Below are 27,184 nucleotides of genomic sequence, written 5' to 3'. Positions count from 1 at the left end.
GGAAAAAAGTTGGAAAAGAAAATAAATGTTGGGTCTTGCGTGTGTTTAATGTCATGGAAAGAGAGAAAAGCACGAGGTCTGACAGCCCTAAATCTGCCCATGTTTTGAAATCATGTCTTCTCTGTATGTGTATGTATGTATGTGTATTTAAGAGATAAAAATAGAGTATTATACTGTCTTTTTCTATTTTTCAGCCTTATGTGTCAATCAGCGTGAGCCATAAGCTCAGGCTTCAGACTGCCGTGAATATTCAGTTTCCAAAGATTCTTCTTCTCACCGTCACCTGCTACAGCCACAGAAATCCCACAATGTCGAGACAACTCACAAGCACTAGGTGCTGCCCCTCAGCTGGCTTCCAGAAAGTGATGAATCAGAGGAAAGTGGGCTGTTAGGTAGGGAAGCCTTACAGAGACAGGAGCTAAAAGAACTAGAGAAGTTAGAGGACTACACGCCTACTGAAAGGTACAGCACAGAATAACACTCAACACTCATAAAGTAACAAAATAACAAATAAAGGCAATCAACTCTGATCGACACCACTTCCTACCCTATTGACGGCACAGTGATATCACTGGGCAGATCCTTCACTGCTGTGTCTGAAGTAGAGATCTAGGTCCTTCATTCTTGTTCTGGTCAAAACTGCTCTCAGTAAATCAAACAATAAAACACTGACATAACTGCACTTGTGAAATAATATGTCTTATACTGTGAAATAACTACCACCTCATGTAATAATAATGGATTGGATTTATATAGCGCTTTTCAAGGCACCCAAAGCGCTTTACAATGCCACTATTCATTCACTCTCACATTCATACACTGGTGGAGGCAGCTACAGTTGTAGCCACAGATGCCCTGGGGCAGACTGACAGAAGCGAGGCTGCCATATCGCGCCATCGGCCCCTCTGGCCAACACCAGTAGGTAAGCAGGGTAAAGTGTCTTGCCCAAGGACACAACGACCAGGACAGAGAGCCCAGGGATCGAACCGGCGACCTTCCGGTTACAGATGCGATTCCCAACCCCCTGAGCCACGGTCGCCCTTGTAAGCAGTGTTAGCCATTATTAAACAGTCTTTCTGTCTATCTTTAATGTTTTTTAGGTTTTTCCTTGTTTTAAATATTTTTTTACTGGTTATTATGATCTTTTTCTATTTAGGTATGTCTTTTTTATATTGCTAGGTTGCTACACATCTCTTTGCTGCCATAACATTCAAAATCTTCTAGTTATGCGACAAACAAATTATCTTAACTCTGGAATAAGAAAAAATGCACTTGACGTGCAGTTTATAGAGCTTGTTGATGTGATTGAGATCCATAACAGTGGCCACATCTATAAAAGCAGATATTTTGGAAGTTTCAGGTGTGTTAACACAAAGCCACAATCTTCGTGATTGAGAAGTATCTACTGAACACTGCATACACTCAATTAGCAAAAAAAAGTTGACAGTACAATTAGAAAAAGACTGTTCACATGTGGCTTCTTTTGAACTTGTTTTGACTTCTGAAACAATGTCCTTTGGAAATATAAAAAACCAAAGTGGAAATGTTTGTCCATAATCCAAAAGACCACAGGATATCAGCATAAACATATTCATACCAACTGTCAGGACAGTGGTGGAGGGGTGATGAGTTTGCAGTTACAGAGGAGTTCCTGGTTTTTCAGTCATTGAGTCCACCAGGAACTCCTTTGTAAACCAAAGTATTCTAGAGTCTAAGTCTGAGGTAATCTGTCTGACAGCTAAAGCTTGGCCCAAACTGGGTCATGCAATCCCAAGCACAGCAGCAAATCTGCAACAAAATGAATGATAAACAATCAAGGTGCTGCAATAGCCCAGTAAAAGTCCAAACCTCAAGCCTAAAGAGCGAACTTTAGTTATGTCTAAATGCTGTTTTCAGTCTTGCAGAAATCATTTGTGCACACATGAATATAAGTGTAAGTAGAATAACTGTAAGCGTATAAGACTTTCATATGTTTTTTGGTTTTATTGATACTGAACAGAAACACTGAACAGATCTGCAAATTCTCACATGTGATAAAGCATCACTTACAAATGTGTCAATACTCAGTCGGTGTTTGGTACAAATATATAAACTTGCAAATTTTCTGCTCGGAAAACGTTCATATTCTAAACATTGCAGCGGTCACAAAAACATAATGGAGATAAACAACAAAAGCACAAAACCCCGCCAAAAAGCATCAAAGTGGATTGATTATTCGTGCTGAAAGTCACAGAATCAAGAACATCTGAAAAGACAAAAAAAACTAACAAAAACTAAATAAAAGCTTTAAAAAGATATTTCTGATGGTTTAGTTTGTCTAGTTCTTTTAATGAAAACAAACACATTTGACATTTTTGTGTAACTAATAAAGAGTATGGGGTTAGGACGTGAGAATGCACTGAAACATTTTCAGCCATCTGAAAAAAAAAGCATACATTTTGAAAATACATATAAGTATTCTGGATTTCAGTAAGGTTAACAAATAAAGGAAAATGCATTTCACTTTATTTTCAAGTCTCAATTAATGAAACTATTTGTATTTGCAGCCATGTTACATGTTGAAAACTGAATTTGCTAATCTATGCTAGCTAGCAAGCAAACTAATGCTATCTGCTGAAATGACTAGAGCTCCAAAACAAAATTCAGCTGTCATTCTTGGCCCCTAAGCCTTTTTCTTTTTCAATTAGTGTACTTGTAGTAGTGTTAGTAGTGTTTAAGTTAGAGAACAGTGTAAGTTTCATCTTGCATCGTCCCTGTGGTAAATTAGCTTAACGTTGGCTCTGTAAGTAACATATAATTCTGTCAACTAGCCAAACTTTACTAACCCTCCAAACATTTCTGGTATTTAGTTTTCTTTTATTGTTAAGGTCAATAGCCATAGCAGTTCAGTTTTTTAAAAGAAATACTTCAGTCAGAACATGATATAACGTCTCCAGATAGCAACTAGCCAGCTAGCTAACTTTCTCTTATATCTTCCAGTTCCAGTAAACTTTGCATCTTCTTCATGGATGCCTAGTAATGAAAACCTAACTACCACACATGGGAAAACAGTCCCACTGAGTACTGGAGCTGAAAGTAATTGGATGTCTTTAACTCTCAATGCTGCTTAAGCATTTGGACCAAAAAATAGCTGACCAAAAAATAGCTGGTGATGTGAGAGTAAACAAACAGATACTGTTTCCCAATTGACTGGATTTTAACACTGAAACATTGCAATTTGGTTTTGGAATTCAAAATTAATAATGGATCCCTTTGTCAACATGCAGCATGCTAACATTGTTAGCTAACTGTATTGGCGAATGATTGCTGGAGGTTGCCGGCAATCATTAGGTGAAATTAGCTACAAAGATGTAAACAGTGCTTCACCAAAAAATCTCCTTGTCATTGCTTTGGTTACTAGCTGTTGTACACAACTACTGTTGTGTCTTTGTCTAGTTTGGATGGAAGATATTGGATTGTCTTTACTCGACAAGTGCCAGCAAAACTGTGAAAAGTATCATACAAACTAGAAATAGAGACCTTTGTAATATGTTGGCTTGCTCAGTAAATCTTTTACTTTGGGAAGTGTTTGCAGACAGGTAGATGTCTTCCATGCAAACTACAGGTGACTGCTGTAGTGACCAAAGCAATTTCAAGGAGTTTTTTGTACAGTATGCTCTTTGGGATCAATTTCATCTAGGGATATTGAGCAACTAAATCTTTAGTTTGTTATGTAGGTGGAGTCCACCAAGAATAAATCCAAACTAAGAAAAACAAATGTTTATGTAAGTATAAAAATTACTTGCATTAACAGATGTACTGCAGCTTTACTACATAGACAGTCCCTGTCAGCAAGCTAATAGTTTTTGGCAAGCTAATCACTGGCAATTCTTGTACTGTTTTAATATATGAAAGTTTTTCTCATTTATTTTGATTAAAGAACTTTTTTTATAATTAAAAATGCTTGTGAGATACAGTCAAATGAACAAAATAACAACATATAAGGAGGTGGAAATGTCACTGTACTGCAGCGATGAGGAGTGATGCTATCCTGAGGGTCAAGCAAGGAAATACACAGTGACAGAAAAACATTAGGACAGAAGCCTGAAAATGCCATTTACTGAAGCATAAGGGGAAGCTGAGAGGAACACAGAAAAAAGCAGCATGTAATTCTGAAAGCCATCAAAACGTAGTTGAAAGGACAAAGTGTGAGGTAGAAAAGAGATTAAGAAGAATATAGGAAAGAAAAGCGGAAACAACATAAGAGGTAGAGACCACAAGAAAGGGATAGAAAGGGACAACATGATGCTTAAAAAACACAAAGAGCCAGATTATCTATTTTCACAATGTATTTTGAGCCAGAAAGTGGCGTTGCTACTTCTGGTGTGTAACTAATCAAAAACCAATCAGTGCTGCTATGATGTGGATGCGAGAGTCCAGACAAGACAGCAGGATGTGCACAGTAGACCTGATGGTCTAGATTCTTCACACTGCCCTAAAACTACACGTTTTCTTTTTCTTTCAAAGAAAATATCCACTCCAGACATGTTGTGAGTACCATTCTTTCGACAACTTCCGTTCACGAGTCAACAAAACTCTGGACACAAATCCCAGAATTGAGCTTTAGTTACTATACCAGCCATCAAATCTTCTGTCACACATTTCACACAGCAAAATCTCCATATCCTGTAGGACAGAAGGCCGCACTGCGAAGGGTATCGAGGCAGTTGACAAGTATAAGTGTGCCCGTTAGGTGCTTCCACCTCTTGGTGATGGGGTTCCTCATCTTGTCCAGGCCAAGGTGGAGCTCCTGGATCACATCTCGGTAGCTATCCCCAACATGGGCAGCCCACGTCAGCAGGAAGTCATAGGCTGGTTTCCACATAGACTAAAGGGTTCAGGGTGGGGATCATGGGAAGTGAAAGAAAATGTCTTTTTAAGAACAAAAGGCAAGAGTTTGCCAAAGACTTACACAAAAGAGGTTCATGTAGGGACGGAAATCTCAAACCCATTTAGACTGAACTTTAGCAGGTCTTTGTACTAAAGAGCTGACAGGTTAAAGATGATCTATGTTACTCCTTTCCATAAACCACACCTAGTATAGTATTTCGAAGGCTGCCGTGAGCTACTTGTTAGCATTTTGACCTAATTCTCCTGAAATTCTGAAATGTTTTGAGTAGTATTGTGTTTTCTTGAAGAGTTTCTACCCAAGCACAGTAACTCGGACAAATATACTGTTTGTGGATCACAGGGCAGTTTGATATAAAGACATTTAATATAAAATAGTTTATATATATATTTAAGTGATGTGAGTGTAGAATAAATATGGTCAGGAGCTAGAGGCCATGAGATGCATAGTGATAATTACTGTACCATAAACCTTAAAACATCTTGTATATAAGTCATATAACTTAAAATTCAAGTGTACAAACATGACATGCAAATTTTTAGACACAGTTTAACTCATACAGCATGTAAATTGTGAATAAAAGCTAATAATATATTTGATAAATCAAAGAAATAAGAAACAAACTTAAAAGTTATCTTTGGTGTTAAAGTAATTCATGTATTGTTGTTGGTACATCCAGGTATACGTCAAGCCAAAACTCCTAAATTCTAATTCAGCAAGCTTTTAATGCTTTGCCCAAAACACAAAAAAACTGGTTGTAGTACATGTGTTAACTTATTGACTTCATGACGTGATCCACAGCATTGACAGTGTCCAGTTGTCCGGTAAATAGTAACACTGACTAAAGGCCTCTCACCTCGTTATCCAATAGACCATTCTTGTCTCGATGTGGAGCCTCATAAGCCTCCATTTGCTGTTTGGAGACTCGGGCCAGCTTCTCAGCAAGCTCCCTCCACCGGGATGCCACCTCTACTGCTGTAGTCAACAAGACAAAATCCAGGACCAACCTGGCAACCAGACCCTGGCAGTCCATCTTCAGCAATGCCTGATGGGTTAAAGAAATGGTCAGTCAGCATGAGCAAGGAGCAAAGAAAGAAATATCTGCATGTTGACTTGGATGAGATTGGAAGGAATGCATCAATTTAAAATCACTATGTATGCAAAATTTATATGGAGAAAGAATAGGAATGAGAATTTATATCCATATTTATGTAAATCGTGAAAGTGTTCTGGTAATAATACATTCACAGCACAAATCACTTAACCACTTCAGTATTGTTTCACCGATTGAAAGAAATTTGAGACTTGGCTCTGTCCTGTGAAACAGCAACATCTGTCAAATCAAGCGACATTTCATAGTGTTTTCCATATTCAAGGACCCTGTTGGCAGGGTAACCATTTTCAAGATCAGTCATTACTGGATAAACACAACCACACTACATAGTTCCACTTGTAGTTCGAGCATAAACATGGTTTAAAATTTCAAGGTTAGAGGACACATGTCGGGTTTATTCCACTGGAGGTGTTCTGGACACATCCAATCGGCAAGAGATATTCTGTAGAGATTATCTAATCTATCCTGAGATAATCTCGAGGAGCAGATGGAGAACAAACCGGTAAAAGGACATCTGGACTATTTGTGTAGTGTGCTGCTATAAAGACCCAACTCTAGATAAGTGATAGAATAGGTCTAAAAATTTGGATAAGACCTTTAAAAAACCTGTGAAAAGCCATAGATCATGCATAAAAGCAAGCCATAGGTACCATGTCGTGGCCCACTGATTAGGAAAGTTTTCAGTGGCACCATTTCTGAAACCAGAATGTCACAAGTTATGGCTGAAAAACTGAGAGAAATTCAACTCAATTCAGTTTTATTTATATAGTGCCAAATCACAGCAACAGTTACCTCAAGGAGATTAATATTGTAAGGTAAACACCCTACAATAAAACCCCAACAATCAGACGACCCCCTATGAGCAAGCACTTTGGCGACATTGGGAAGGAAAAACTCTTTTAAGAGGAAGAAACCTCCGGCAGACCCAGTCTTGGGAAGGGGCAGTCATCTAGTGTGACCGGTTGGGGGCGAGGAGAGGGAGATATGCATGTATGCTTATGGCTTGTAAGCTGCACGTCCCTCTGGAAAATGACTTTCCAAAATGAGTATTAAAACACTGTATTAAATAAGACTTGAAACAAGCAATTAAGACCATAATCAGATCATCAGGACAGTGTTTTCTGCAGTGGACATCAAACTTTGAGGTTCAAGGCACTTCCACATTGGCTTCAGATCCATCTTTTTTACACAATCTATGTGGAAAACCTACCCAAAGCCAATGTGTCTTCAGTTGACTTATTTTAGAAACTGTCAAGGTCTATAATGATCTTTATTATTGTCATAGTTTTGCAGACATCCTATCCATTTCCTTTTCCCTTTCCAACACAGAATCTCCTTTTTTTCCCTTTGGAACAATACATATCTACACTCAGACTTGTTTTCCACAATGTTTTAGAGAGGTATTGATGTAACTCTGATCCTTTTGGAGGCTGCTGAAAGGTAATGCAATTTATAGAGAGGTGTTTCTGTAATACTAACTAAGATTTAACCTTCAGGAGGTGTGATTTATTGCAGGGCTGTTGCGTTAGACTGCATTCTTTGTTCTCCATTTAAAAGTATTTTTCAGTCTTCAAGACCTCAAACAAATTAGACTGTAGAGGACTAAAGCGGTGAATCCATTGTGTCATGGGAAAAGAGGGAAAGATAACAGAAGTCAGGAATATGTAGAACAAATAAGGTTTTTTTTGTTGTTGTTTTTTAAGATTTGTGAGCTGAAGAGTAAAAACAAAAGCTGAAAATAGTTACAGGGCTTTCTGTATAAATATAATCTGTTACCATCCTCTTAGTAATCCTGTCCCTGAGGGCTCCTGCTGCTGTAAATACATTCTAACTCAGCTAACCCAGTTAAATGAGGGTTAAAATGTATTGAGTTTTAATGAACGCAGCTGACTGGAAAATTTGCTCCAGGGGAGATTTTCTTTTTGTTTCCTGAAAAGAGGCACAATAGCCAAAAAGACTATTTCTGTTTTAATGACACACACCCAAAAAAAACCCAGCAGTGTGTGCATGTGTGTTTATTTCAAGACAAAGCTCCGGGCATCAAAGTGAGGCACTGTCCCGTGGTGATACCTTTCAGGTTCTTTGTAGGAAGTTTTATTTTTTCTCCTTTGCTGGGAGCCCCAGAAAAAGAACAACCTAGTGGAAATGTGTGGAGGTATTTACGGTTTTGTGTTTTCCGCTATGACTTTAATGAGTAACAGCAGGAATGTAATGCACACATCTTTAGGATTTTCACATGAAGATATTTCCGTGCATAAAGATACATTTTAGTTCAAAAAGAATTTAATGTGAACTACTCCTTGAAAGCTGCCATACAAGCATTCATGGGAACGTGCAGTTATTATTTAAACGGAAGCACCACCGGGGGGTTGTCACAATACTAGAATTTCAAACTCAGTGCAGAAAATACTCAAAATTATTTTCAACAACAAGGGAAAGAAAATCATTAAAGATTATTAAAATTTCAAAATATTTTTAAGAATGTAACAATATCATTTAGGACAACATTATTACTAATGATGACATAGCGCCAGGTGGTGCAACGATACACAAAATTCACGGTTCAGTTCGTTTCGATACTTTGGTGTCACGGTTTGATATTTTTCGATACAAAAAAATGTTCATGCCTTTTTTAAGCTATTAAAATTACAAATATTTCTTTTAACTCAAAAGTACAGTTTTTAAATTAAATGTTGCTGAAACAATCAAATAATTTAAAAAAGAAATGTATCTGATGGAGAAATCACTAATCTGTGGAAAAGAGAGTTTATTACAGAGAAATGGCTCCGACCGATATAACTGAGCATTGCGTGGCACATCCGACATACTGTTGTACTTTTGTCCATGACGCGCTTAAGTAGGGTCATACTTCACATGAAAACAAAAATAGTTCCAAACACCAGATCTGAAGTACGGTGGATGAGGTTCAATTTTGGGTAGCGTTGAGGCAGTTGCCATGCTAACTTGAGTGAATGCATATGGGCGGCACTCATACTTCGATTACTCCGCCTTGGCTGCATTGTCGAGCGCAGATCCACTGAGTTCTCAACACAGACAGCATCGTCAGGAGAAAAGTTGATCAAATAAATTAAAAATTTTGTATCGTTCAATAGGGCTGGGCTATATCATACCGTTCACGGTAATACCGGTGTAATTTTGGGCAACGATAGGAAAATGAAATATCGCGATAGAATATGGGTAAAACGCGCATGCGCAGTGCCTTTGTTTACATACAGGATGTTTACGACACAGGATGAGAAGAGCGAAAGCGGTTCGTTGAATGTAACGGATGAACCAGAATTGGTTTGTAAAAATGCTGCAACTTCAGTGGTGTGGAACTGGTTTAGCTTTGGTCGGTCAGATACACAGATTTTTCTGAAAATCGACAGTGCCCCTCATATCCTGGTGCGCCTTATGTATGAATTCTGGTTGTGCTTACTGACCTCGAACCGATTTTATGTGGTACCCTGCTCAAAAATCTGTCAAAAATGTTTGAGTACGACTTTGCTAAGCTACAAAGCCGCACCGCTTGATGGCTTGTCAGAGCACTACGGTTATCGTAGGCAGGCGCCTCGTGGAGTGATACGTACTGCGCTTCAACATAATATTACCGTATTGTGTGTGTATAAGCTCTTTAAGTTTTGTGGATATTATACATGGTTATGCTGAGGATATGTCGGCCATTTTCCACTGGAAATGCCTTTTGGTTAGACTGTCAGCAAGGAATTTGCACTGTTACGTTTTTATACAACTTTAATGCACATAAAAAACAGCTGCTTGTTTAAGTGAAAATACATTGATGGGGTTTTTTGCACTAATAAAGTTGTGGAGTTGTAAAGTATTTTGTCTAGCGTCAATTATATCGTCAGTTATATCGTTATCGCAAATTTTCAAATGTATATCGTGATAAATATTTTTGGTCATATCGCCCTGCTCTATCGTTCAATACATATGTGTACCGAACCAAAAGCACTGTATCGAACGGTTCAATACAGATACATGTATTGTTGCACCCCTAGTGTGTGTGTGTGTGTGTGTGTGTATATATACATATATATATATATATATATATGTGTATATATATATATATATATATATATATGTGTATATATATATATATATATATATATATGTGTATATATATATATATATATATATATATATATATATATAAAAAACACCCAGCACGCCCCTGCAGGCGGTTTATCCTTCAAGCTCGGGTCCTCTACCAGAGGCCTGGGAGCTTGAGGGTCCTGCGCAGTATCTTAGCTGTTCCCAGGACTGCGCTCTTCTGGACAGAGATCTCCGATGTTGTTCCCGGGATCTGCTGGAGCCACTCGCCTAGCTTGGGAGTCACCGCACCTAGTGCTCCGATTACCACGGGGACCACCGTTACCTTCACCCTCCACATCCTCTCGAGCTCTTCTCTGAGCCCTTGGTATTTCTCCAGCTTCTCGTGTTCCTTCTTCCTGATATTGCTGTCATTCGGAACCGCTACATCGATCACTACGGCCGTCTTCTTCTGTTTGTCTACCACCACTATGTCCGGTTGGTTAGCCACCACCATTTTGTCTGTCTGTATCTGGAAGTCCCACAGGATCTTAGCTCGGTCATTCTCCACCACCCTTGGGGGCATCTCCCATTTTGACCTCGGGACTTCCAGGTTATACTCGGCACAGATGTTCCTGTACACTATGCCGGCCACTTGATTATGGCGTTCCATGTATGCCTTGCCTGCTAGCATCTTGCACCCTGCTGTTATGTGCTGGATTGTCTCTGGGGCATCTTTACACAGCCTGCACCTGGGGTCTTGCCTGGTGTGATAGACCCCAGCCTCTATGGATCTTGTGCTCAGAGCTTGTTCTTGTGCTGCCATGATTAGTGCCTCTGTGCTGTCTTTCAGTCCAGCTTTGTCCAGCCACTGGTAGGATTTCTGGATATCAGCCACCTCCTCTATCTGCCGGTGGTACATACCGTGCAGGGGCCTGTCCTTCCATGATGGTTCCTCGTCTCCCTCCTCTTTCTTGGGTTTCTGCTGCCTGAGGTATTCACTGAGCACTCGGTCAGTTGGGGCCATCTTCCCAATGTATTCTTGGATGTTCGTTGTCTCATCCTGGACTGTGGTGCTGACACTCACCAGTCCCCGGCCCCCTTCCTTCCGCTTAGCGTACAGCCTCAGGGTGCTGAGGCTGTACGCTATAGCTAATATATATATATATATATATATATATATATATATATATATATATATATATATATATATATATATATATATATATATATATATATATATATCTTAGATAGCGCAAAAAAGCCCAAAAAAGAAAATATTTTTAGGCTGCCTGAGGCAGTGCTGTGATTCTGGTGACTTGGCACCACATTTCATTGCTAATGAAATAAGAATTGGTAAGGTAGGCAACCAATGTGTTTGGTAGACTAGTTTCTTGTCACGGCTGGGGCAGCAGTCGTGTTGTGGAATGAAAAGGACCCAAAATGCAGGCAGCTGACTGATGAAGAGTGTGACGTTTATTTACAAGGTGGGATAGTGGCAAGCAAGCAAATTAACTGAAGAAACCTAAACTGGGAGAACTAAATAACAAACCTGAGAGCATACAAAAGGGGTGCGGGGCAGAGCGACGCAGAGACAGGAACGAAACACCATGGAACACAGAGAAATGCAGACGAACGCAGACGAGCCGGCAACGAACACAGAACGACACCCACTAAATATACACACACAAGGTAATCGGGTAATCACACACAGAAGGGAAGAACAGCTGATCCTAATACACATGATGACTGGAGGACACAAGCTGAACACAGTGACAACAGACAGAGACCTTCAGAATAAAACAGGAAATCTAGAACACGAACCGGACACAAGGGGGGAGGACACAGAATACCAAAATCAGAATAACTAGAACAGAGGAAAATAATTATAAAACACAAAACGCTGGGTCAACGACCCAGCACCATGACAGTACCCCCCCTCCAAGGGCTGGCTGCAGACAACAAGCAGCCTGGCAGATGACCACTGATGTCGAGGTGGCAGTTTGGGGCCCAAAGGCTGCGTGGCCCCCACAGCACCAGGCAAGGCAGAGGATGAAGTGGAAGTGGAGGCTGGACCAGGCGTGGCTGAAGCTGGACCAGGCGTGGCTGAAGCTGGACCAGGCGTGGCTGAAGCTGGACCAGGCGTGGCTGAAGCTGGACCAGGCATAGGAGCCGCAGGTGGTGAAGCAGGTGAAGAAGCAGGTTGCTGGACGGGCTCCTCGGGCCCTCCAGCTGACGAGGCAGGTTGCTGGACGGGCTCCTCGGGCCCTCCAGCTGACGAGGCAGGTTGCTGGACGGGCTCCTCGGGCCCTCCAGCAGACGAGGCAGATTGCTGGACGGGCTCCTCGGGTCCTCCAGCAGAGACAGGAGGCTGGAGCGGTCCATCAGGCCCTCCAGCAGAGACAGCAGGCCGGAGTGGTCCCTCGGACCCTCCAGCGGAGACAGCAGGCCGGAGCGGTAACTCGGACCCTCCAGCGGAGACAGCAGGCCAGAGCGGTCCCTCGGACCCCCCAGCGAAGACAGGAGGCTGGAGCGGTCCCTCGGACCCTCCAGCAGAGAAGAGCACGGGCTGGCCGGGCTCTCCAGAACCCCCAGCGGAAACAGTCACTGAACCAGCGGGCACAGGGGCCCCTGGCACACACATGGCTGACTGCAGCTGCGCGGAGCACTGACCCTGCTCAGGCAGCGACAGCCGGGTGCAGTCCTCAGCTGGGTTCTTAGCCTCCAGGGGTCCAGAGTGGGCTGAAACTCAGCCTCTGGGGAGGCCCTGGAGTGCGTCACAGTCTCTGAACTGGCCAGTTTTTGAGGACTGATAACAATATTGTGTGGTTTGTCTCTCTGCTTAGGATTAGAGGTTGTAGAACAGTTCTTTATGGGTTGAATAGACATAGCTTGCTGTACCGGAGGAGTAGGTGAAGATGATGGCTGAATAGGTGGCCGAGCTGAGGGCGACTGAAGAAAAGGTTGGGAAAATAATGGTGGTGAAGTTGGAGACTGATCTGACGATAAGGCTGATGATTCCTCTACCAACTGAGCTATTGACTGGGCAATGGACTGTAACATAGTTTGTAATAAGTCTGGCTGTGACTGTAACTGGGCTATGGGTAGTGAGGCTGAATGTGATGGAGGTGACGGCTGGGCTTCTGGCTGGGCAGCTAACTGAGCTTCTGGCTGGGCAGCTAACTGAGCTTCTGGCTGGGCAGCTAACTCAAAAAACACAGCCCCGGTATAAACAGTCACAAGGTCTGGCGAAACAGAAAGAGTGTCTTTTCCACTCACCACAGCCGGCAACTCAGAAGTCTCGGGACCCGGCTGTGGCGATGGGCGTCGGCGGCGTGAACGTCGCTTCCTTCTCGGGGATAGCTCCGACCGGCCGGGTAATTCCACATCCGGCGGGCCGGGCCGCAGATTCCCCGGCGGGCAGTGCAAAACATTCACCGCCGGGCTGGGTCGGGAAGCGGTAGCAGCTGGAGGGTGAAGATGGAGTTTGTTCAGAATGAAGTCCTGTAAGAGCGGGTGAAGACAGCCCAGTAGCCAGGGGTGAGGAGACAGTAATTGCTTTAGCCTGGCTTCTACAGCGCGGTGAAATTCCTCTCCCTCACGTTCGAGCCATAGGTTAACCAACCTTGAAACAGAGTCAATTAATTCCTCCCGAAACTCCTGGGAAGGTGCGGATTCTGCTGGGTCCATGTTTGGTCGGCTCGTACTGTCACGGCTGGGGCAGCAGTCGTGTTGAGGAATGAAAAGGACCCAAAATGCAGGCAGCTGACTGATGAAGAGTGTGACGTTTATTTACAAGGTGGGATAGTGGCAAGCAAGCAAAATAACTGAAGAAACCTAAACTGGGAGAACTAAATAACAAACCTGAGAGCATACAAAAGGGGTGCGGGGCAGAGCGACGCAGAGACAGGAACGAAACACCATGGAACACAGAGAAATGCAGACGAACGCAGACGAGCCGGCAACGAACACAGAACGACACCCACTAAATATACACACACAAGGTAATCGGGTAATCACACACAGAAGGGAAGAACAGCTGATCCTAATACACATGATGACTGGAGGACACAAGCTGAACACAGTGACAACAGACAGAGACCTTCAGAATAAAACAGGAAATCTAGAACACGAACCGGACACAAGGGGGGAGGACACAGAATACCAAAATCAGAATAACTAGAACAGAGGAAAATAATTATAAAACACAAAACGCTGGGTCAACGACCCCGCACCATGACATTTCTGGTATTTTCTCAGGTTCAATCTGGGACTTTAAGAGAAACACTTTATACACACAAATAATTATTATCTTCTTTAAAAAAGCCAGGAGTGATAATGGTTGCTGCCTAACTCCCCAAAATTAATGTTATAAGTCTATTATTAGCTCTAGGTGGCAGCTGGTATCCACAGATGACATAAAACATGGACAAGTCATAAAAATGAAGGCCACCAGATGGCAACAGCTGTGGCTGCAAAAACACTTACAGTTCTCAAGAAGTCTATAGGAAAGCAGCTCGCCATCCTGACAAAAAACGCCCAACTCGAGGGTTCAAAACAAGACTTCAGAAACCAGCGTAGCTACGAACATCTGCTATAGTGCCTATGCCACAACCCGAATAATAATAAGATGGCTAATGTGGTAATTGCTAGTAGCTAAACAGCTAACGTTAAAATATGTGCCACCCAGGTTACTATCTATGATAACTTTTTAACTATTACCTAAGTAATAACCATTTATTTAACAGGAACTTCACTGGGAAATGTTTTTAGGAAATGAACTGTAAAATATGGGGCTCATTAATCAAATGGGATTAGCTAAAAGGAAATATTAAAGTTAAACAGAAGCATGCACTTTTAAAACTTTTTTCTGTTAACTTCTTGCTTTATGTTGTATTTTATTGTTGTATTACATTACAATGATATGCTATACTTTTATTTCCTGTGTTTAATCTGTGAAAAATGCCAAATAAGTAAATACATTTTACTTACTTAAAACATTGCTACCTTGTTATTAATGTATATTTAATAATATACATCTAATATTATTACATGCTACAAATAGTAAATACAAAAGTACCTTTGATAATAAAAGCATGTAACCCAAATAAAACTTTATTATTCAAACAAATCTGTTTTTAATTTATGCTCAATCTTTACTTTAAATGTAAACAATATCAGATTTTGAACATCATTTGTACATTTTAAAAAGATTCTTGACCCACTATCTTGAATAAAACCATTTTGATACCTTTTCTACGACATCTGTTATCATATCTGTGCCTCATATTGTAAAGTGATTTCAAGTTTTGTGCTGTTATGCAAGCCGTTTCAAAGAAAAGAGCTTTGTAATTGAGAACTATCCAGCCAAAAAAAAATAATTATTTCAGTTTGTTAGGAGAAAACCTCGAACACAAGAGCATCACAAAATTTGATAAAGCTTTCTCTACTGCCTGCCTGTCAGTCAGCTGCAGCTTCAAAGCTTTACACACACACACACACACACACACACACACACACACACACACACACACACACACACACACACACACACACACACACACACACACACAGTCTCAAGCCACCAAAACACTCTAATCTGAATCAAAAAGATCAAATTTCTTTCTCTCATTCTCTCCCTGTCGCTCGCATTCAGATTCAAGATAAGCAACAGCCTGCTGCCACATTATCTGACTTGCACTCACTCTGCTGTAACACTAAAGCATTGACTTTATGTGATACACAATAAACTACCAAAACAACATGACAGGAATGAGAGGTTGTGCAGTTTCTTTCCCATTTACTGACGGTCACATTAAAAACAACACATACAACACATTGCGTACCTGGTTTTCAAAGGTTTTTGTAAAAATCGGATCATTTGGAGAACTGTGTAAACCTGTGGTTGGCCGTGTGGTTCTCACACCGGACCATCACATGTGTTTTGGTGCTGCAATATTGGCTGACACATGAAGATGTGCCAATGCAGAATCACCAAGTAACCACACTGCATGTCTTTTGGAAGAAGCTAGAGTTTCTAGAGAAATCGCATGGAAGCACAGAGTAAGGATGCAAACTACAGTCTAAGGAGCTTGGAAAGAAAAGCAGCTGGACTTCTTTAAGTTGCTTGAAGATGTTTTCAAGCAACTTAAAAAAAAAGTCCAGATGCTTTTCTTTCCAAGCTCCCTAGACTACGATCCTTCACAGACATATGCAAACTACAGTCACAGAATACCAAGGGATTTGAACCCAGGACCTTCTTGCTGTGAGGTGTCAGTGCTAACTACTGCACCACCAGGTCTAACAACTGGGGAGCAGTTCTATCAAAATAAAGGAAGAAAAGTTAAACTGGAGTTTTATGACAGCAAAGGGGGAGAGAGAGGATGAATGTTACAGTCCAGGCAAGTAAGTTCACCACATAACACAGTGAATCCAAATTTACATGCATGCAAATAATGTAACAAATACAGTATCTGGAAATTTAATAGGACGTCTGGTAATACTAATAATGTTCTCCTCAGGGACTGTATATAAAATATCCACTGGTTTTGGCTAACTCCTGTATCCAAATGGATGACTTATAAAAATACCAGCCTCAAGTGGCCACTAGAAGAGCTGAGGTTGCAGCTTGGTGGGTATTTGATCACTGACACTGAATAGCCACCTAGATTACCAATCAAACGTGCTCTTGCTTTTCAACTGCAATTATAAAATACTTCTTTCATTGGAGGAAACAGTGTGACACTGATTTTTCACGTCTGCTGGATATTTATATTATAGAAATTAAATGATTGATCAGAAATGAAAACAACTTTTAGCTGTGGAGTACAAACACTGTTACTTACACCACCAAAACTAATTAGATGTACAAGTCAGCCATTTAAATAACATTTTAAATGAAATACAACACATCAGCTGCCTGATTTTACCCCAAGAAATGACCATCCTTTGTATATCTGTGTACTGATATCAGATCAAAGCCTTTGAAGTCTAAGCATCTTAATACCTTAGCCAAAAGAGAAGGGTTGTAGTCTCTAGACAACTAGCCCCCCCCCCCCCCCCCCCCCCCCCCCCACGCACACACACACCCCAACCCAAAAAATCAAATGTGTTGCTATTGGTTTTTAATTCAATATATGAGCGTGCATATAGCATTTAATTTGTGCATTTCTAACTGCGGATAAAAACTGTCAGTTCTGTTTCATAAATCGGGTATTTCAGAGGGTCAGGGAGTGAAAAACAGGGGAAATGATGAGATGAGGAACTGCAGGAGCTTCACTTCAGCTCAGATGAAACCAAACCTCCGACATGTAATCAGGGGTAAAGTAAAACCTCTCACTGTGCTGCTACTGGAAAGTGGTTTCCATTGAAAACCACTGAACTAATTCATTATTCATTTCTTACGAGTAATTGATTAATAATTGATATCAAATGCTAGAAGACAGCCCAGAGGCTTCATTTTACAGGTCTTATAGCTTTCTGCAATTTCTGACATTTAATGATACGGAGCTAACATGAAAGACGAGATGTTTTTTACTATAGATATATAAACAGTTTTTATTTGTGCACTTCCTACTATTTCATGGTGCAACAAGAGTCAGCTCTATTGGTTGTGGCACACTCCATCTCACCCCGATGGTCATGAGCTCTGGGTAATGACCGAAAGAATGAGACTGGGAATACCAGCAGCCAAAATGAGCTTCTTCAGCCATGGTTCATTTTCCATTTGGACCTCTGTGTTTTGCACTTTGTTTAACCTTTTCACTCACTGTTTAGTTTAGTTTTCGCTTTTATGTTTGCTTTCACCCACTGTTTAACATTAAGGACCAACAATGAATCGATTGGGTTTAGCCACTGAAAAGCCTCAGTTAGGTTTAGGTGGTAACAAGCTCTTGGTCAGGGTCAGGGTCAGGGTTGGGCTCTAAAAACACCCCAGTGAAGTTTAGGTACGATAAACTACTTGGGAAGTGTTTTTCCTGTTGACAGTTATAGGTTATAGTTATCATCTCTTCCCTGTGTTCCCTGCATCTTATTGTCAAATTTCTGTTTGTGGACCTGGGCTGTTTTGTTACTTCCTGTTTTATTTTGATAGTCTTTTGTCGCTTATGCTTTGTGTTTAGTTTTACTTCCTGTACCTTGTGTCACTTGAGTTATGCTTGCTTGTTTACCCACCTGCTCCTAATTTCCCTTATCAACTTGGCTGTATGTCTGGCCTCAGTTTTCGCCTTGTCTTTTATTGTGATGTCTTTAACTCTTCCTGTTTTTATCCACAGTATAACTTCTATTTATGTTGGTGGGCTTTGTTTTATTTAGCTTTTTTGGATTTCCTCTATACCAAAATAAAGATTTTTTTGCTTTGTTAGTCTCAAGAGTCTCCATTTGGGTCCATTATCTACACTCTATGACAGGTTTAGGCAACAGCTACTAAAACTAATTGACTGCAGCAACAACTACTTGGTTAAATTTTGGAACTAAAAGGTGCTTCATTGTGTTTAGAAAAAGATGATTGTTTAGGTTAAAATATAACTGAATAACCATCCGTATTGATAAATGACAGTTTGGGGTTATGATCACTTCCAACAAACGAGTCCTTGTGCATAAGATATATACCAACAGCTTATTACACTCAGCTTCCCAGTGAACACATCAATAAATTGTTGCTGAGAGAAAGATATTTGAAATATTACACTTAGATGTGGTTTAGCTTTGATGGACAATAAAGTTTCCATATAAATGCACTGCTCAAAAATTAAATAAATAAAAGGAACACTTTATAGCAGCGACACTGAGCCTATAGCAGTGTAGGGTCAGTGTCACTACTTGTAACATGATGTCATACTTGGACTCTACAGAGGTTGCCTGTATTTGTATAGCGCTTTTCTAGTCCCTAAGGACCCCAAAGCGCTATACACAACATGTCATCCACCCATTCACACACTGGTGATGGCAAGCTACATTGTAACCACAGCCACCCTGGGGCGCACTGACAGAGGTGAGGCTGCCGGACACTGGCGCCACCGGGCCCTCTGACCACCACCAGTAGGCAACGGGTGAAGTGTCTTGCCCAAGGACACAACCACCGAGACTGTCCAAGCCGGGGCTCGAACCGGTAACCTTCTAATTACAAGGCGAACTCCCAACTCTTGAGCCACTATTGAGCCACTATTATTGTTCTTGTTGGAAATTATTGTTGTAAACAGCTGCAAAAATGTGAGCATAAAGGTTAATAAAATTCATGCCCTTTAGAAATAACTGCAGGTCTAATTCTCCCTGCTGGTTTAACCTTTAAGAAAGCAGTTAAATATAACAAATACCAAAGTCCTTGATTTAATTTGGTGAACCCAGAAAAAGCCTTGTTTTTGTTTACTATAATAATCCATCTGATTTATTTTACAGCTTGTGCAAAACCAAAATACTTAATCCTTTAACCTTATAATTCCAGAACCATGTAACTACCAGTAATTACAATAACCTAGTTTAACCTCCTAAGACCTGAACTCTTTCATGGCATGCATTTTAAATTTTTCTTTGCTATTTGGGTTGATTGGGACCTGAGGAATGTAAAAACAAAGAATTACCAAATTTTTTCTTTTTACCTAATTTTTGTTTCGGAGTCAAAGGAGATCCACGTATGAGGACATTGTTTTTAAATTTTGATAGAACGGTGGCAGTATAATGTCCTCGTAAGTGGCCTTTGTAGAGAAAAATTAAGTATTTCCGTCTAGACATCCCAAAATGTGATGTCCACATATGTGGACGCCAGGTCCTAGGAGGTTAAACTTCTTTACCTCCTCCGTCTTTCCTAATGCAGATTACAGGCCTGCCATAAGATTAATTAACCTGAATCACCTACAATGTTCAGGTCAGTCTTTTCAAACCAAACTGAGATGTTAATTTATTTTCTCTCTAACACCTGCCTGATGAGTACTTTGGCCTTTCACTGTGACGTCCTCCATCTGCTGACTCAGGCTTCACGCAGGTCTCAGCCTAAATATAGTGTCGGTCAGGCCAGGCTATCCAAACATGTCAGGTGCTGTCTAGAAATGGCATGATGTGTTTGAATGCAAGGCTGGAGCTCCTACAAATGTAGGAGAGGTGTGTTATTTTAAGCCAGAAAGGATTAAAGCAGGAAGGACCTGGTGGTTCATGAGATCATAAGAAAACTGGGAAACCAGTGAGTGCAACAGGCATCTTAAAAGGAATTAGGCAGTCCTGGATTTTTTTGGTTTCTGGAAAGAGATAATAGTCATCCAACTCTCAGATATGTACCACATGCTCAGTGTGCACCAGATGGAGGTGAGGGGTCAGTGTCTTGCTCAAGGACACTGTCAGCTGTTGTTTCAGCACCAGCTGGAGTCATTTACATTTCACTACCTTCTCTATTTTGTCTTTGGGGACATTTTTTGTTTTCTGGACTTAATTCTACTAAATAATGCTGCTTTGTATTTTTATTTTATCGCTAATAAAAATGCCTATAATAAAGAAAAACATCAGTTTTAATGTACTACTTTGACTGATACAGCTATGTCAGTTAATAAAAACAACTAAAATCATAAAAGCAGGAAGGAAGTCATACAGTATTTAAAGAGCCTACCTTGTATGACGTTTACAAACTAAAATATGCACAATACCAATATTAAGTTTAAACATTTTGGTAAAATTACATCTGAGGAATTGTACCATTTCATGGTACTGATAACATAAAAATTAGAGGACCACGACTGGATCCTTGAGGAACTCCACTACTGATAGCAAAACAGCAGCAAAGTCTACAAAGCTACAAAATAACTGATGCATCATTCCTTCATCCAATTCCAATGTCGAGCTTGGTTTTTCCAGCTTATTAACTAACAACGTGTTTATGAACCAAAAATAGAAAACGTTCTGCTCCACGAGTGACTGAAGCACTGAAACTGTAGGAGATAGTAGCGGGCTGCAGGAAGACCCCGGAGCAGACGGACAGACGGAGCTGACAGCTGACCGAGCGGCTGTCAGATAAATGAGCTCCACTTCCAAAAGCTTTGACAGGAGAGCGGCAGGGAAAGAGGGGGTGAGCACGAGCAGGGCGGATGATAATACTGACAGGTAGCAAAGAGAGCCAGACAGAGAAAATGAAAATGAATACAGGCAGATGAGAACAGAAATACAAACAGAAAAAGCTGAAGGACAACAGTATCTCAGACAGATGAGCAAACAGACAAATGTTGTTTTTTGCCCAATTTTGTCATTTTTATCATAAAATGACATTAAATTTAATAAACATTCAGCCAAAACCATTAAATGTCCTCATATTAAAAGAGCAAAAGCAGCTTTTGCCAACACAAAGATTACTTTATGATCAATAGTGAGCTTTACCCTGAATAGAAGGTTAGGTTTAATTTTTAAATGTGAACTGAGAAATTAGTTTCTGTTTAAAACACAAAAATTAAAACTGAACTGATAAACTTGTTTCATGACATTTCTCAATATTTTATATATTTTAATTTATCACTTTGGTCATATAATCCCAGTATGTCAAAGTGGCTGGCCTAACTCTTATCAACATTACAGATGAGGCCCCCTGGGCATCATACTTTAAATCAATGAGTAATTTTTTATATACAGGGCTGATGTGATTAAGAGGTTTCCAATTAACCCAAATCACAATCTTTTCTTAAAGTTAGGTGAACAGCTCTTGGTGCCAAACCTGAAAGTAAAACAAGAAGCTCCTAACCGAGACATGAACTGAGGTATCCTAACTTACAAAGTTCACTTGGTCTACTACATACAGTACCAACCCTTCAACCTATTAATGTGGGCTCAAAAAGAAAAAAAGAGACCATTATATCGTAAGATCTAACACTGACAAAGCACACCTTGTGTGAGAGATAAAATGGCAAATTAAAACAAATGAAATACCAGCAATTGCTATCACCTGGCAACTTGCCAGGGGATGAATGACCAATCCCTGGGATTGTGCCACTGAGTCCTAAAGCTTGGCTACCTCTGCGTAGTTCTCAAGAAACCCTGTGGGTGTTAAGAGGTTGAAGAAGAAGCCTCTAGCTGATTCCCCAACAGGAATTAAAGTTACTTTATTAGACTCATCAAGAACTTGGATCTTTTCTCTTTGCAGGGTTCTTAGCACAAACTGGCCAGGATTTATTTGGAAAAAAACACTCTTTGTTTGTGTGGAGGTGAGGTTCTTAGCTGCAGAGGATCTAATGTTTCTCAAACACATTTCTCTTTTGAGGTCCAACAAACCTGCTGCAGCCTGTTCTGGTTAATCAGTCTGTTCAAATATTCATCGCTTAATTAACATGCTGATTTTTACTGGCTGTCACAGGGGAAGGAAGAGACTGTGCATGTATGAAGAAGCCTAATTTTTCTGAGCTGTGGTGCCATTGCTCTTTAGTTTAATGGCCTTGGTTTCAGTTCGGAGGATTGATTACGTCCCCTTCTGGAGTGATTCTCCCCGCCTCCATGCACGGATCTATTATTAAAAGACGGCCTCCTGGCCTTTGAGCTACTCTGCCCTGCTGACAAGAATAAGGGGCGGCTTTCTCATATCGTCCTTTGCCTTTGCAACTCGATACAGGGCGTTAAAAAGATCTGCCGGGTTGGTGTCAGGTGCTCCCAAGCCCTCCAGCTCCATCCTGATCAATGCCTGTGCTCGCATTTCACATGGGAACACCTGTCGGCCAGTGGAGGAGAGGGCTGCTGTAAATCCTGAACCAAGAGTGCTTATTCTGCAGGAATATTCTCCCTTTTTAGGGAGCTGGGAAATTAGAGCAGAAATCTCTGACTTTCTTAAAGACAAAAAGTTCTAGTGTTTTTTTGCCATATTCCCCCCTTTTAGTTTGCAGCTTGTTGCTTCTCTGGTGTAATTTTCTCCCTGTCTTGCATTAAACTGATTACTTGAACACATGTGCGGTCATGCTGGAGACTAAAGACGGCAAGATTAGCGGGGCTTTGTTTGTGCAGCTATTGTTCAATGAAAACTGTCTAAGATAATAAAAAGATTTGGATATATTTTAAGCGATTACATAAGCAGATCAGCTTTAAGTATTGCAGAGCAGGAACTCAAGAGAAAGCTGCAGACAGCGGGATATTTGCAGAGCAGTAGCAGGAGGCTCTTACTGCAGTTTGTGCACATCATCAAAAGATTTTTACTGTGATTGTGTCATACAGGAAAAAAAATCCAGCTGTGCCAGCACGCCTGAAACTGCTTATGTCTTGCCTTGGTGCAAATGTGCCCCTGTGACTGAGAAGTGCATTATGATGCGTTTATTTGGCAACATACCCTGGACACAGCAGTTGGAGAAAAAAAAAAGGGGGGGGGGGGGAACTGCCACTTTGGCCATTTTTTTATTCCCCTGAAGAGGAAACCTCGGCTTGAACTTCATCACTGAACCTTCTACGTTCACACAATGCCATAGAGAAATGAAAAGTTGTTCCAGTGCACATGGCTAAAATGATAAACTGCGCAGCGGTCTGAGCAATTTAACGCAAAGGGAGTTTGGGGGATAGTTCATAAACTACTACTTTTTTCTGTTCCTCCTTTTATATTTTGCCCCCCTCACTCTTTCTTTCTTGTTTCGACCTCCTGCTGCATCTCAGACCTCCTGTAATGACTGCTGCTGTGGAGAAAAAGCAACAGAAATAAGAGCGAAAAGGGAAAAAAAATCCTGAGAAATCTTTTCAACTCTGCTGCTGTGTGGGCTCACAAAGAAAATAAAGAGAGTGAGGGAGCCAGGAAGAGAAATAAGTAGTAATAGATCCAAAAAAATGGATTAAAAGAAAATGTTGGTGGAACAATTATGGCACCTTAATTAGGAGTGAGAGGAGAATTATGGGAGCTAAGCACACGCTCTTTCTTTGAACAATCTTGTGACTTAATTTAAAAGATAATTCCAGCCAGTGTGACATTAAACATTGCTTAGCAAAGTCTCATCTTGAATTTCTGCATTTTGATTTTTGAAACCAGGCATGATGAATCACAAACTGAAGAAAAGCTACATGCCTAATAGTCAGTCACTAGGTATTCACCTTAAAAGGGAATATAATTTACAAAATGAACACTGTGTTTAATGGCATTAATTCAAATTAGCAACAGCCTGGAGTCTGTGATTTGGACTCCATGATTCAGTAGTTTTGTTTGGCACTTTGTTTTCAGACAAATAGATTTTTTAGTTTGTCTTTCACTTCCTGGTTAGGTTTGCATTTAGACTGAAGCCTATACAAGCTGTCACAGGATGAGAGGTGCTGTATGTGCCGCAACAGCCTTTCAATCTGGTTGAGGTCTGGACTTTGCCTGGGGCACTGAGGCACTCTGATTATTTTCTTTTTCATTCATTTTGTTGTATATTTGGTGCTGTGCTTTGGATCATTATCCTGTTGCGTGACCCATTTTGGTCTGGGCATTCAGACACATGGCCTCGCATATGATCCTAGAATACTTTGGTATACAGAGGACTTCATAGTCTGACGCAAATCATGACCCCTCCACCACCGTGCTGACAGCTGGTATGAGGTGTTTGTGCTGATAAGCTGAGTTGGGTTTGTGTACTGTAGCCAAACATCTCCACTTTGTTTTCTGTCTGTACTTTGCAAACCTAAGCTGTGCTCCCATGTTCTTTTTACCAAGATGAACCTTTCTCCTTCCAAACAAGTCATACTTGTTCAGTCTTTTTCCTAAACAAGCTGTCGTGAACTTTAACATTTAACATGCTAACTGAGGTCTGTAGAGTCTAAGATGTAGCTCTTGTATTTTTGCACTTTCTCTGGGCACTGCACAGTCTGACGGTCTGCTGGGACGTCCATTCCTGGATGCTTCAGACCAGCAAACTGCCAAACCTTCTGCTTTCATAGAGGTGCTCACACTTAATCAAGTGCATTTGATTAGCAGCACCTGGCTGCTGCTTATGTTTAATTTTATAAAAGGACTTGGAATACCTGTGTGCTATAATTTGCCAGGCTGGCTCTTTAAAGGTTAAGCTAAAAGCCTCACCACTTATCTACTGACAGACACGAGAGGCATCAATCAGTGAAGCAGAAAGCAGTCCCACTTGTTTGTGCAAGCTGTTGCAGCCTATAGTTACATTTCAAAGTCAAGCAAGCTTTAGGGTATGTAAAACATGCACCAGTATTGTCACCTTTACACGAGTTAGAACTTTTAATAAACATTTGATGTCGAGGAGAATCTTCTTTTTTACGCTGAAATATAACCCTAACCGCAATGCTTTTGATGCCTAACCAACCACAGAGTAAAAAGATGTACTTTTTTCCAAACTGTCAGGTGTTTTTTGAGCCTCCACTACCCCTCGTACCAGCTACGTGGAGTGTTTTTCTTTTTCAGTTATAAAGAGGAATCATGTTAATGTGACATTTCAGAAGGGTTATTTCAAATGCTATTATCAAAAATCAGATCATTTGGAACTTTAAATTTACTTGTTCCACTTAAGGAACCTGTTCTTACCAACTCATGTCTAAAATTCTTCTTCTTCACTTTATCAGCTCTCACACTGTTCCCTCAAAGGATAATTTCCATCCTCCTCTCTTATAACAGAAACCACAGGGCAGCACAATGAACCAATAACATCCCATCAAGATGTAGATACTTACTTCCAGAGTTTGTACCCATCATCGATCATCAATCTTTAACCCGTCTTTGTTCATCCTGCTTTCCTCACACATCTGTCCAAGGAAGTCATTAACATACACAAGTGACCTTTAGTATGACCTAAATTTGATTATAGGAAACCCACAACATATTTAGTCATATAATCCCTGTGTTGCTGGTTGTATCCTGATTCGGACACACCGATTACTGTGGATCTGGCATTCTTTCCTGCAGATCTCGTCCAGCTAAAGTAAAAGCCAGAGAAAACAATGAATGCCTTGTTTGTTAATCGAGGATTTTGAAGCCGCTGGTTCTCATTCAGTGTTTTGTTGAGTAACAATTACATAAGACGAGCAATTTTTTCCTTTGAGGAGAAGATCTGGTAATTCAAGCCTCAGGTCTTTTGTTCCTGCAGCTTGATTAACACAATTCACCGCTCTCTGGGGAAAACCTTGCAGCAGGAATTTTTCACAACAGGAGGCAATAAGGTCCAGATGAGTCTGGACATAAAGCCCAGAGATAGTTTTAAGGAGTCCATGAGCTGTGTTCAGGGTATGATGACAAATACACCATAAAACCTCATCAACTGAACAGACAAATTAGGCAAACAAATGGTGACAGCATCATAATACTCAGTCTCATTTGTCCAATAAAAAAAACCAATGCTATGAGGCAAAACCATAAAAGATGTAAATTTAGTACCAAAGTCAAACGCCTTTGTTCTGGAAGATAAAAGATAATGACTAGCGGTATAATGCACATAAAAAATTAAGCACCACTTCAGGCAGCTGGTTAAATACTGAAATATCTACTCATTGAGCCATCTTGTTGTGCAGCCAAACCTTATCCAAACCCACAGAAGCTATGATTACCTGAAGTCCAAAACAAGAAAAGACATTTTGGATATTGGAAATCTGTCCATTCATTGATATATATATATAAAAACCTGCCTGCCAAGAAAGATTCAAACTTCCAGGTTATCTTCCATATTGTGTAGCCCACCTAATGTTTTCCTCACTGGAATCACTGATGGCAATAGAAGCAGAAATCACCAGGCACACCACAATACAATACTATCGCAATATTTCACCCACGATACGATATTACTGTAGTTTTTAGCATTTTGTGATATGATGAGTACTGCAATAACATATATTTTGACTTCATCACCTTTTATCATCTGTAAATTTTTAAACTTTCAAAGTTGTATTCACTCAGATAAAGTATCTCTTTGGTTATTTATTTGATGAAAGATGAGGGTGTCAAGCATACCAACACCGGCACTAAGACGATCTGCAGTTTCTATGCTTGGACTGAGATCAGACTCGTGTTTTTCAACGCTACCATCATCCAAATGCAGAGTTAGTCAACAACATGTTTTGGTTTAAGTGAGAGGAGAAGAAAAAAACTCTTTGATACATAAACACAAATTATTTGAAGCATGTAAACGAGGAATATTTACTATCATTTTGGATCTGTGAGATGGGTTTTCTGTTTCTCTGCCACATAAACCTAATTTATCCTGGTTTTCACA

The 27,184-nt window shown here is 40.6% G+C and overlaps 1 protein-coding gene across 2 annotated transcripts in view; it reads right to left on the bottom strand.

Annotated features, from left to right (window-relative positions):
* Positions 1 to 1,968: 1,968 nt before the first annotated feature.
* The window catches only part of sh3bp4a (SH3-domain binding protein 4a), a 44,628-nt gene continuing 19,412 nt past the window's right edge, over positions 1,969 to 27,184 (bottom strand). For both annotated transcript variants that reach the window (XM_014407567.3, XM_076880680.1), the window contains 2 exons: positions 5,745 to 5,933; positions 1,969 to 4,867 (listed from right to left, as the gene is read on the bottom strand). In XM_014407567.3, the coding sequence (XP_014263053.2) occupies positions 4,643 to 4,867; positions 5,745 to 5,933 (414 nt within the window). In that variant the 3' untranslated portion in view covers positions 1,969 to 4,642. The remainder of the gene's footprint in view (positions 4,868 to 5,744; positions 5,934 to 27,184) is intronic.

This window comes from Maylandia zebra, linkage group LG23 (genome assembly GCF_041146795.1).
Source record: "Maylandia zebra isolate NMK-2024a linkage group LG23, Mzebra_GT3a, whole genome shotgun sequence".
In the NCBI taxonomy this organism is placed as follows: domain Eukaryota; kingdom Metazoa; phylum Chordata; class Actinopteri; order Cichliformes; family Cichlidae; genus Maylandia; species Maylandia zebra.
The sequence above is the reverse complement of the archived record's forward strand: the minus strand, read 5'-3'. Positions and strand labels throughout refer to the sequence as shown.